Consider the following 13717-nt stretch of genomic DNA (forward strand, 5'->3'; position numbering starts at 1 on the left):
GGCTGCTGTGGGGAGAAGGGAGAGCTTAGGCCTAGACCAGTGTGGTGGAGGCGGAGATGGAGAGAAGCAGCCTGGGATGTACTTTGGAGGAAGAGTCATTGGGACCTGCCGATTGGTTACGTGAGGCAGTGAGGACAAAGGGTGACTTGGGCACCCCTCACAGATGTGGAAAGACCGGTGGAGGAGAAGGCCCGAATTCCACCTCACATGCGACATTTTAGGCACCTATTAGATTATCTGTGAGTAAAGGGTCAACAAAACTGGAGCCTTGTCCACGTAAGAACTGACTTCGGCTAACTTGTTTTTAGCTCAGTTCTAAAAACCTGACAAAAGTAGTATTAGCCATATATATGTGTGTGTGTGTGTGTGTGTGTGTGTGTGTATTTTTTTTTTTTGGCCGCACTGTGCGGCTTACAGGATCTCAATTCCCTGACCAGGGACTGAACCTGGGCCATGGCAGTGAAAGCTGGGAATCCTAACTGCTAGGTCACCAGGGAACTCCCGAATATCAGCAATATTACCAGGCATGTTGCTTATGGTCAAAACAACCCCCGATTGGCAAGCTGCACTGGGAGGACTGAAGAAAGAGTGCTCTTGGTGGGAAGCTACAGTTTCGGGCTTTCCAGAAAATGGTGACTCTTACAAACTGGGCATGTCTCTTGCCGAAATCCCTAGAAGCTATGCCTGCGGAGTTGTTACAAAAGATACCGGCTTCTATTTGGGACGTGGGGCTGCTCAGCCATCATGTGAACACGGCGACGTGGAGTCTACCCCTCACACCTGGGTTGTCACTGGGTGGGTGGGTGGGGTCAGAGAATAGCCGTTGAACTTCTGTGTGGATGACTACGACTCCTGCTGAAATGTATGCACGACACTTCCCTGTGGCACGCCATGCTTCCCATCTTGGATCTTTCTAGGTGAAGCTAGTGCCAAGTATAGCCTATTTGGGTCTTGTGAATTTGATTGTCAAGTTGAACTTAAGACCACCCAAATGGGTCAATGAAATATCTGAGTGGAGATGGCAAGGAGGCAGTTGGATACGTCCATCTGGTGTTCCAGGGAGAGGTCTAAGTTGGAGATACACTCAAGTTGCTTCATAATTGACAATATAATGAGAAGTTACAATGCTATTGGATGAACAGTATGAAAAATAGTTTATGGGGAAGTTTTATCAGAGAGCTCCATTTATCATTATATTTTCTTCTGAATTGTTGCAAGAATTTTTATGACTGAAAGAAGGAATTTACAGGTGCATGTGAAGGAATTTTGCCAGATCTTTAGGATTCAACCCACAGAGGGCAGGCACCGGTCCCCTCAGAGACCCCCGCAAAGTGCTGGGCACAAAGGAGCACTCAAGGAATACCTTGTTAGTTTAACAGAAATGAGCTGGCTGCTCACACAGTGCCTGGACTCCTCTTAGTTGTCCCTTCTTGACTTGGTTTACACTTTAGAACTTTTCCACGCTCTTCAAATCTCCAGACACCCCTCAATACCCCCAACTTACGGCAGAGTATCCATGGCATAGGTCAGGTGATATTGGATCCTGCAACTTTTCTTCCTAACTCTTGCAATTCGCTGTTATCTTTACTAGCTGCCTCTGTCTCTCTCTTAGCTTTGAAAGAAAAGCCTTCTTTGTCAATGATGAATGGCACATGTGATAAAACAGAGTAAGTGGATTTCTGTGACCCGCTAGAAAGAAGGGCTCAATTTTACCTGTGAATTTATTTTTTAAAAATTTCTGGCCATGCCACGTGGCCTGTGGGATTTTAGTTCCCCAACCAGGGACTGAACCCAGGCCCTCGGCAGCGAGAACTCGGAGTCCTAACCACTGGACTGCCAGGGCATTCCCTTACCTGTGAATTTGAAGGTTGGTATTGTCCAGGGTGACCAGCCCATTGGTGGCAGTCCTTCGGTAGCCTGCTGGGGGCCTTTCCAACATGTCAATAGGATACCAGTATCGGACCAGCACACCTTCGCTTCGGAGGTACGTTTCTACCTGCACCAATTCATTTACCTACAATAGAAAAAGGAAATGTCTATTTGTTCTTTGAGCACTGACTTTTTTCCTCAAGTTTTAAAATACATATGTATACATTTAAGACCCAACTTTTATAGCAGTAAATACTAGTTTCATGTCACTGATTGAGGCTAAAAGTTCAAAGATATCTGGATAGTGTATTTGGTTTTTTCATACCAGTTGGAAAATTTTAATTGGTACAATAAATTAAAGAACTTCAATGTAATCATGAGTTAGAAATTTAAAGAGAAGAGTGCTATATTTCAGTAACAGTTCAACATGCATTGTTGCCAGGTAAAATTTATGTTCATTGTTTTTATGTTAATAATTTTGTAAAAGCAGGGAATCTGTCTGATAGCTCTATTTTATTGCTAGGAAAATAAAAATGTAAGCTCATGAATATGCATTCTGGATTCAAATAGCAATGTAATCTTTATTTAGGGACTACTATTAAAACAAAGGGAATCAAACCACTTGAGACATAACAGAATTATTACTTTAACAAAATTTCTATTTTTCTAGTTTTCCTTTCACACATTTCCATTGCTGAAAAATACTGTCATTTACATACTTTCTGATAACCAGAATCAGAGCTTGTCTCAGAAGGCAGTGGGAAATTAACAATATTACTAATGGAATTTTCTACTTGAAAGTTCACCTTAGTAAATCACCAGCCAACAGCCTCTCTTAAAAATGTAATGATTTAAATTATACTCTGGTAAAATGGAGTCAGTTGAAGATGTTAAATTTTCAATTTCAAAGTATTAGTGATACCTAACATTATCTGTATCCGTAGACAGACAGATACCAAAGCTTATTTATGTGGCGATAGATACTTCTATATCTGAGACTCTTAGGCTTGATCTGTGTATTATTTCATCAGTTTTTCCTGCATGGGAAACAGAAATGCAAGCATGTATATGTAACCTAAGGATCATGTAGTCACAGCCTTCAAGGCCTCTGTTTCCAAAAGAAAGCTTAGGCTTGGCCCTTACTCTCTTCTATTCCTTCCCCCCTGCCACCCCACCCCACCTTAATCCTTGCTGAGCCCCATGAGAGTGCTCTGCAAAGCTGAGAAGAAAACAACTGATCTAGTTTAATACACTCATTTTACAGACGGGGAAACTGAGGCTGCGAGAACCAGTAAGATGACATGATCAAAATCACAAAACTATTTCTTTGAGTGTGTATAACAATCATGACAATGACAGATCATCCATTCATCAAGGCCAACAGGAGAAATTTCCCTTGGAACTTGGAAGATATAAGGTAGGGGCAGTCTGAACATGGTTGACGGAAAAAAACGGCAGTGGCAGCATGGTCTGAAGGCGCTGACAGCACTGAGAGTTAAGAGCTTATGTTCTACAATCAGCGCTGATCTGGGCCCATGAGAAAATCTCAGGCAACTCATCTGGCATGACAGCACTCAGCCTGGTTTCTTTATCCCTAATTTGAAGAATAATCTACCTGTATAATCACTTTTTAAGGTATTTGGAGTCTGGGCATGAAAGTCTCAGTGTATATAAAAGACTGTTCACTCACTGAATCAACATCTAAGACAACTCCATGAAGCCCAAAGGTTTTCAGCATCCCTCGGATGGCAAATTTTGGCAGGGCAGTTCCAACAGTACTGCTGGCTACATTATTGCTGTCTGGAGAGCGGGTTACTACCGTGAGACCTGAGGAGGGTAGAGGGAGAAGTTTTTTCAGGAGCAAGTACCATTATTATTTTGGGACACTATATTTTAGGGTCTAAAATAACTCTACGGCATTTACCAATACCCTCAGTTTAGTTATAACCCAAAAGGAACACAGCTCAGTCCGGAAGATAATAAAACAAAGTATTGTAAGAACTCGGGCAATTCAACAATAAAAAGACAAGCCTATTAAAAAATGGGCAGAAAATGTGAATAAACATTTTTCTAAAGAGAAAAGATATGCATGAAAAGTTGTTCAACATCATTAGTTATTAGAGAAATGCAAGTCAAAGCCACAATGAGATACCACTTCACATCCATTAGGATGGCTATAATCAAAAAACAGGCAATAGTAAGTGCTGGCCAGGATGTAGAGAAATTGGAACCCTCATATGTGCTGACGGGAATGTAAAATGGGGCACTTTGGAAAACCACCTGGCAGTTCCTCAAAAAGTGAGACATAAAGTTACCATATGACCCAGCAATTCCACTCCTACTCCTACATATATACCCAAGAGGAATGGAAACATGTCCACACAAAAACCTGTACACAAATGTTCATAGCAGCATGATTCATAATAGCCAAAAGGTAGAAGGAACCCAAGTGTCCATCAATTGACAAATGGATAAACAAAATGGGGTACTATCCATACAATGGAATATTATTTTTGCCATAAAAAGGAAGTAACAATATGAGCTACAACAGGGATGAATCTTGAAAAATTATGCCATGTGAAGGAGGCCAGACACAAAAGACTGCACGCTGCATGAGTCCATTTTTACGAAACATCCAGACTAGGCAAATCTATAGAGGCAGAAAGTAGATCAATGGTTGCCAGGGGCTAGTAGGAAGGAGGAATGGGGAGTGGGGAGGGTACAGAATTCCTTTTGGGGGATGAAAATGTTCTGGAATTAGAGGCAATGGTTTGGTGGTTGCACAACTTTGTGAATATACGAAAACCGCTGAAATGTATACTTTAAAAGGGTGAATTTTATGGTATGTGAATTCTCTCTCTCAAAAAAAGAGGAATTAAAAAAGAAAACTAGGGGCTTCCCTGGTGGTGCAGTGGTTGAGAGTTTGTCTGCCAATGCAGGGGACGCGGGTTCGCGCCCTGGTCTGGGAGGATCCCATATGCCGCGGAGCAACTAGGCCCGTGAGTCACAACTACTGAGCCTGCGCGTCTGGAGCCTGTGCCCGCAACAAGAGAGGCCGCGACGGTGAAAGGCCCGTGCACTGCGATGAAGAGTGGCCCCACTTGCCGCAACTGGAGAAAGCCCTCGCACAGAAACGAAGACCCAACACAGCCAAAAATAAATAAATAAATAAAATGCTGGCTTAACTCCTAGAGAGTTTCATTAAAAAAAAAAAAAAAAGAAAATATATATGCCTGCCCCTGCCCATGATGTTTGTGAAGGTCTAATAATGAGTTGTTTTATTTCTTTTTTGTGCTTTTCTATATTTTCATTTCCTCAAGATATGCAATAGATTTTTAATCAAATGAATAAATACATTGTATAAAATTCTAGGGCTTCCCTGGTGGCGCAGTGGTTGAGAGTCTGCCTGCCAATGCAGGGGACACGGGTTCGAGCGCTGGTCTGGGAAGATCCCACATGCCGCGGAGCAACTGGGACCGTGAGCCACAATTACTGAGCCTGCGCGTCTGGAGCCTGTACTCCGCAACAAGAGAGGCCGCGATAGTGAGAGGCCCGCGCACCGCGATGAAGAGTGGCCCCCGCTTGCCACAACTGGAGAAAGCCCTCGCACAGAAACGAAGACCCAACACAGCCATAAATAAAATAAATAAATAAATAAATAAATTAAAAAAAAAAAAATTCTAAAAAGCACAGTACAGCCACATATTCATGGTTTATTAGCTGGGCAGCCAGGACTAAGCCCGAGAGGCCTATCTGCAATCCTCCACCCATGCTCCACTTCTCAAGTGCCTTATCTCACCCTGCTCATGTGAGTGGTTCTGGGAATGCGGAAGAGGCCCCCAGAGGCCAGACAGCTTCTACTTGTGCCCCACCAGGAAGCCTAGGGCCTCAAATGGGAGAGCCTGGAAGAGCTCACATCACCCAGAGTGAGGAGAGTCACCCTAGAAAAACCAGCAGCTGCCTGGCTCAAACTCATGCTTGGGAAAACGCAATTTCTCACTTCAGAGGACGTTTCATAGGTGAAGGAAGCGGGGGAAGCAAAACCTTTTCGAACTTTATCAATTGTGAACTTGTTTGCTTCATCCTTAATGTCTTCAATGGTGGGGAGGTAAAGGTCTCTTGGGATGCCACCGTTCTCCTCGTAGAGGAATTCAACCGTCTGCCGGGCAATATCCACCATGCCTAAAAAATATAACAGAACTGGTAACTCTCCGAAGAGCACACAATCTTCAGTCCAATCATGACACTGACCCATACCTAAAATGAAGAGATAAGGGGAATTTGTGGGAGTATGTAGCCTTTTGGGAATGGTAATTATGCAGTGTCAGTCAAGTTTAAAATACTCAATGCCCTACTTCTAGGCATCTCTCAAATCTCTCCCACAGAAATACAAGCACGACTGTGTAAAGGTATAAGAACAGTCCCTGCAGCACTGCTGGGAAATATAACAGCAACAAAAGAAGGAAATAATGAAAGTATTCATTGATAGAGAATGGTTAAAAACGATGGTACGTTATTATGTAGTCATTTCATTTCGGTTAAGTCAAGAGAACAAACTATAGGACAAATGGAGAGGAAGAAGAAAGTGAGGGTAGTGTTTTTTTCTTAGTTTATGCATTTTTGTACTGTGTTTGATTATTGTTACAATGAACACATGTTGCTTATTTAAGAGAGACACAGAGCTTCATCAACTTCTTCTATCCAGTACTGGAATTTGCTCTGTCCTTCCTTCTCAGAGGGAGAAGACATCATTATATTCAATAGCAACAGCCACAGTTAATTAATAAACCAAGTAAATAAATGTCCAAGGCCCTGAAGAAAATAGCACTGTGGGGAGGACGGAGGGGTGGCTGCCACTGCTGCCCCCCACACACCGCTTGAGAAGCTGTGGGTAAAAAACACCTGTTGACAGCATCTGCTTTTAAACAAGACTTATCTCTATCACACTCATCTACTGCTCCTTTCTTTGCTGGCCTTGCTGTAATGAAAAGGCATAGCAATTTTCTGAGCACAGTTAAGAAGGGAGCTGCCCTTAGAGGAGGATGCGTAGAGAAAGAAGTGTCAGAGAGAATAACAAGAAATGTGGCCTGATGGCAAAATGTGGTTCATGCATACGAAGCAACACTACTTCATAATAGATAGGAACGGGAAGTTCCCTGGCTGTCCAAGGGTTAGGACTTGGCGCTTTCACTGCCGGGGCCTCAGTTTGATCCCTGGTTAGGGAACTAAGATCCCATAAGCTGCACAGTTCGGCCAAATAATAATAACAATAATAGACAGGAACAGAATATTGGTACATAATACAGCATTAGTGAAATATATGCTAAGTAAAAGAAGACAGACACAAAAGACTACATATCATAGGACAATTTATATGAAATATCCAGAAAAAGCACTGGGACTGGGGGTAAGAGCAGGTATTGACATCAAACTGACACTGGAGAAGCTTGCTGGGCTGATGGAAATGCTCAAAAACTGTACTGTGATGATGCATGACTTGTTAATTTACTATAACTCATTGAACTCCACACTTAAAATGAGTGAATTTTATAGGATACAAATTGTATCTAAATAAAGTTGTAAAAAATAATCAGCAAAAGGTAGAGGGTATGAGGTGCAGTAAAATGAATTTGGCAATACGTTGAAAATTGCCTGAAGTCGGGTGATGGGTAATGCAGATTCATTATATAATTTCTTCTACTATTGTGTGTATTTTAAAGAGAAAATATAAACAGACCAATCACAAGCACTGAAATTGAGACTGTGATTAAAAATCTTCCAACAAACAAAAGCCCAGGACCAGATGGCTTCACAGGCGAATTCTATCAAACATTTAGAGAACAGCTAACACCTATCTTTCTCAAACTCTTCCAAAATATTGCAAAGGGAGGAACACTCCCCAACTCATTCTACGAGGCCACCATCACCCTGATACCAAAACCAGACAAAGATGTCACAAAGAAAGAAAACTACAGGCCAATATTACTGATGAACATAGATGCAAAAATCCTCAACAAAATACTAGCAGACAGAATCCAACAGCACATTAAAAGGATCATACACCATGATCAAGTGGGGTTTATCCCAGGAATGCAAGGATTCTTCAATATATGCAAATCAATCAATGTGATACACCATATTAACAAATTGAAGGAGAAAAACCATATGATCATCTCAATAGATGCAGAGAAAGCTTTCAACAAAATTTAACACCCATTTATGATAAAAACCCTCCAGAAAGTAGGCATAGAGGGAATTTACCTCAACATAATAAAGGCCATACATGACAAACCCACAGCCAACATCGTCCTCAATGGTGAAAAACTGAAACCATTTCCACTAAGATCAGGAACAAGACAAGGTTGCCCACTCTCACCACTATTATTCAACATAGTTTTGGAAGTTTTAGCCACAGCAATCAGAGAAGAAAAAGAAATAAAAGGAATCCAAATCAGAAAAGAAGAAGTAAAGCTGTCACTGTTTGCAGATGACATGATACTATACATAGACAATCCTAAAGATGCCACCAGAAAACTACTAGAGCTAATCAATGAATTTAGTAAAGTAGCAGGATACAAAATTGAGGCACAGAAATCTCTTGCATTCCTATACACTAATGATGAAAAATCTGAAAGTGAAATTAAGGAAACACATTTACCACTGCAACAAAAAGAATAAAATACCTAGGAATAAACCTACCTAAGTAGACAAAAGACCTGTATGCAGAAAACTATAAGACACTGATGAAAGAAATTAAAGATGATACCAACGGATGGAGAGATATACCATGTTCTTGGATTGGAAGAATCAATATTGTGAAAATGACTATACTACCCAAAGCAATCTACAGATTCAATGCAATCCTTATCAAACTACCAATGGCATTTTTCATAGAACTAGAACAAAAAATTTCACAATTTGTATGGAAACATAAAAGACTCCGAATAGCCAAAGCAATCTTGAGAAAGAAAAACGGAGCTGGAGGAATCAGGCTCCCTGACTTCAGACTATACTACAAAGCTACAGTTATCAAGACAATATGGTACTGACACAAAAACAGAAATACAGATCAATGGAACAGGATAGAAAGCCCAGAGATAAACCCACGCACATATGGTCACCTTATTTTTGATAAAGGAGGCAAGAATATACAATGGAGAAAAGACAGCCTCTTCAATAAGTGGTGCTGGGAAAACTGGACAGCTACATGTAAAAGAATGAAATTAGAACACTCCCAAACACCATACACAAAAATAAACTCAAAATGGAGTAAAGACCTAAATGTAAGGCCAGACACTATCAAACTCTTAGAGGAAAACATAGGCAGGACACTCTATGACATAAATCACAGCAAGATCCTTTTTGACCCAGCCCCTAGAGAAATGGAAATAAAAACACAAATAAATGAATGGGACCTGATGAAACTTAATAGCTTTTGCACAGCAAAGGAAATCATAAACAAGACTAAAAGACAACCCTCAGAATAGGAGAAAATATTTGCAAATGAAGCAACTGACAAAGGATTAATCTCCAAAATTTACAAGCAGCTCATGCAGCTCCATATCAAAAAAACAAACAACCCAATCCAAAAATGGGCAGAAGACCTAAACAGACATTTCTCCAAAGAAGATATACAGATTGCCAACAAACACATGAAAGAATGCTCAACATCACTAATCATTAGAGAAATGCAAATCAAAACTACAATGAGGTATCACCTTACACCAGTCAGAATGGCCATCATCAAAAAATCTATAAACAATAAATGCTGGAGAGGGTGTGGAGAAAAGGGAACCCTCTTGCACTGTTGGTGGGAATGTAAATTGATACAGCCACTATGGAGAACAGTATGGAGGTTTCTTAAAAAACTAAAAATAGAACTACCATACAACCCAGCAATCCCACTACTGGGCATATACCCTGAGAAAACCATAATTCAAAAAGAGTCATGTACCACAATGTTCATTGCAGCTCTATTTACAATAGCCAGGGCATGGAAGCAACCTAGGTGTCCACGACAGATGAATGGATAAAGAAGATGTGGCACATATATACAATGGAATATTACTCAGCCATAAAAAGAAACGAAATTGAGTTATTTATAGTGAGCTGGATGGACCTAGAGTCCGTCATACAGAGTGAAGTCAGAAAGAGAAAAACATATACCGTATGCTAACACATATATATGGAATCTAAAAAAAAAAGGTTCTGAAGAAGCTAGCGGCAGGACAGGAATAAAGACGCAGATGTAGAGAATGGACTTGAGGACACCGGGAGGGGGAAGAGTAAGCTGGGACGAAGTGAGAGAGTGGCATGGACATATATACACTACCAAATGTAAAATAGATAGCTAGTGGGAAGCAGCCACATAGCACAGGGAGATCAGCTTGGTGCTTTGTGACCACCTAGAGGGGTGGGATAGGGAGGGTGGGAGGGAAACGCAAGAGGGAGGAGATATGGGGATATATGTATACGTATAGCTGATTCACTTTGTTATACAGCAGAAACTAACACACCATTGTAAAGCAATTATACTCCAATAAAGATGTTAAAACATTTTTTTAAAATAAAAATATTGAGCAATCAAAAAAAATTTCACATAATAAAAAGTTTTCAAAAGATTGAAAAAAAAAAAAAAAGAACTGTGGCCTGATATCAGAAGATTATGGAAAAATAGTCTTTTGCAACATTTTCCAGAGGAATGGGGATAGGAGAAAAAAATACTCTGCTGTCTACTAAGCAGGAATCTGGGAATATGGGGAGAATGTGAAATTAAAGCACGCACAGCACCGAGATGGTTTCATTGCCCTTCTTGGGGCCCTGACAACAGGAGGCTGACCCACCCTCACAGAGGTGGTCCTTTGAGCACCAGAGCCATCTCCCTGTTCTCCTTTCAGCCTTTGCCCCGGTTATATTTAAGGAGCCTGTATTTGAAAGGTAAATGTTTTATGTTTAATTTAACATAGTTCAGATGATCTGCCACGGCCACGTGGACGGGTCCCGAGAAGACGCCTTGGCAACTGTGTCAGGGGCCAGAGGTATTTCTGGGTGACTCAGGAGGCCAGGAGTCATTGATCTGGCTCTGGTCTGGCAGCCACCTTTGGATAATCAAATTTCCTGCTGTGCTGTCCACATTTTCCCTCCTCCAAACTGGGAGCAGAGAAGGAGAAGGCACACTTGGCCACAGACATTCAGGATGGCTCTGGGACCAAATGGTAAAAGAAAGAGACATCCTGAGTTAAGTAGAACTTATGTGAAAATAAAGGCACAGTAACCCATGATCATATACAAGAGCTTTCCATCCTTATACTGTAAAGACTCTTTCCCCCTTTCCTACTCTCCTGGAGCAGTAAGAAGTACCAGTCTCCCTCAACAGCTAGTGCCTCCTGTTTCTAAACGCAGCACTGCTTTTGCTGAATTAGCCCCAGGTCTCGGCTTCAATACTATGTTATGAGAGGGGCCAAGCTAGACTGGGCACCCCAGTTATACCCACAGTGGTCTCCTGACCAACCGCACAGCCCTTGCCACAAAGTAGTGCGTCATTTCATTACCTATTTCCCACTAGCATGTGAGCTCTGGGAGAAAGAAGCATCTGTGTCTTGCTCGCAGGACAGTCCTTAATCCCTAGCAAAGGGCTTGACCCTGGGAGGCACGTGTTGCATGTGTGAACAAGTAAGTGGATGAACCGCTGACTGAATAAATAAAACTGAAACAAAGCCTCCTAACTCCAAAAGCCACTGACCCACACTGGTGCTTCAAGGCATCACACTGATTAAGGGAAAGTCATCTGAAAACAAGATGAGGTCTATTCTGCAGTCTGAAAGGGCATTTTCTTTCAGATGTTGAGAGTGAACGAGAGGAACGAATTCTGTATCTGCAGGATCTACTACAGCAGATCACGTTGCTCCTTTGTTTAAAACCTCCCAAAGGCTCCCCATTTTACACAGAATAAAATCCAAAGTCCTTGCCAAGGCTGCCACTTCTCCCTGCTTCCTCTCATCTCCTTCCTGCTGCTCCCCCGCCACCCTCTCCTCTTCAGAGACACTGGCTTGGCCTGGCTGCCGTTCCCTCAACCACCCAAGTTGACTCCCACTCGAGGATCTTCCTAATGTTGCTCCCGCTGCCTGAAACCCTTAGGACAGAAGAAAAAAGAAGAATATTAATTATCTGTCCTGGTTTGGGTCAGCAGCTAAAAGAGGGCTCTGATAAGAGCAGAAAGCAATTACACCATGTCATAGGATGTGTGGCTTTTCCCACAGGTTAAGTATAAACACGATCATTCCACTGTCATAGGTCTTAGCTTTGGGGACAGAAGGCATAAAAGAAAAAAAAAACATATATATACACATGCACACACACAGAGACACACACACACACAGATTAGTCCTGACACCAATCTGAGAAAAAGGAATTACTCAGCTATCACTGGAATCAGGGATTCGGCATATCAGTTGGTCAAGAAATAAAGGTCTTTTGGTGGTTCTTCTCCTTATTTGTTCCTAGTCTCAGTCAGGACAAAAGTTAAGAGGAGAAAGAGCAAATACTATCTCCTTACACCACCTCTGACTGCCACAATGATGAAAGAAAACCCAACTGATGCTCCACTGGAAGGGCAGCTGTGCCTCTTGGGGAAAGGCATCTCTGCATCTCAAAAAGCAGGTGTTTCACAGATGAGGAGAAGCCTGAAAACAGAAATCAGCTATCTGCACTTAAGACTCCCTAACAATCCACTGTCTGCAGTCAAACTTTGCATTATTCTATGTGCCCAGTGGGAGAAAAATCTCACCATCATCATTGTTACTGTGACATTTAGAACTACATTAACTGAATGCTGACCATGTGCCAGACGCTGTTCTTAAAAGCTTTATCTGTATTAACTTGTTAATTTTTCATATACATATGAGGTGGTTACCATTATTGATTCCATTTTAAAGGTGAGGGAAGTCTAGAAAGGTTAAGTAACTCTCCCAAGGTCACAAATCTGGTAAACAGCACAGGTGTGACTTCAGAGCCCAAGCTAGTAACCATCAGGCCATCCAGCTTCCTAGTATAACCATGCCAGCTTCATTCCAGCAGCCCATCAACCCAAAATACTGAGTCAAACTGACAAGCAAAGAAAAGTCTGGCAGAGAAAGCAAAAGACCATAGAGTTCAGTAAAGGCCCAGGTAGAAGACATTGTTAAGTCTGGCCCAACTTTAGATGAGCCCCTCTTTTCTGATTTACATCCTGAGTTTCATCTAAACACATCTCTTCAAGTCATGAAGTGAGTTCCCTAGGAAAACATAGAGCACCAGACCTAGTTGTAAAGCACCCTTTATCTGGTCCAGGCCCGATTTCCGCTCTGCTTCATTGCGGAAGCGTCTTCGGATAGTAGGAAAAACCTTGGTCTCCCATGCTTTCACCAGCAGAGCGTAGTGGTCCTCCTGGAAGGAGAAGGCAAACGTGAACAGGGAAGGAACGCCTTGTGCAAGAATCAGTCCTTCCCTGACTTACAGCTCTCACCCTGAGGTCTTCACCCCCCTCAAATGCCAGTGACAGAAACACACCGTGCAGACCACCAAAGTAACTACACCCTCAGAAGCCAGGGGAGGCAAGAGCTGGCCTGGGGCAAGCTCTTCCTTTCCCTCTAAAGCCATATAAACACTTCACATGATCCGCAACTTTACTGCTGAATTACTGTCAAAGTACTTCATTTCTCCAACATCCGGATCGCTACTGGGCAATGGAACCAAACAGATACGGCTATTGATATGTGGTTTAGAAAAATGAACACCCCAGAGCCACTGTTCCAACACAATGACATAACTGAAAGCGTAACAACTCTAGCCTTGCACGCTCAGATCAAAA

At 42.0% G+C, this 13717-nt stretch overlaps 1 protein-coding gene across 9 annotated transcripts in view; it reads right to left on the reverse strand.

Moving 5' to 3' along the window:
- HECTD4 (HECT domain E3 ubiquitin protein ligase 4) overlaps window positions 1–13717 on the reverse strand; it is a 198876-nt gene that overhangs the window by 40692 nt on the left and 144467 nt on the right. For all 9 annotated transcript variants that reach the window (XM_007170894.2, XM_057526275.1, XM_007170893.2 and 6 more), the window contains 4 exons: window positions 13167–13293; window positions 5914–6051; window positions 3560–3696; window positions 1854–2014 (listed from right to left, as the gene is read on the reverse strand). In XM_007170894.2, the coding sequence (XP_007170956.2) occupies window positions 1854–2014; window positions 3560–3696; window positions 5914–6051; window positions 13167–13293 (563 nt within the window). The remainder of the gene's footprint in view (window positions 1–1853; window positions 2015–3559; window positions 3697–5913; window positions 6052–13166; window positions 13294–13717) is intronic.

Source organism: Balaenoptera acutorostrata, chromosome 13, assembly GCF_949987535.1.
Source record: "Balaenoptera acutorostrata chromosome 13, mBalAcu1.1, whole genome shotgun sequence".
NCBI lineage: Eukaryota > Metazoa > Chordata > Mammalia > Artiodactyla > Balaenopteridae > Balaenoptera > Balaenoptera acutorostrata.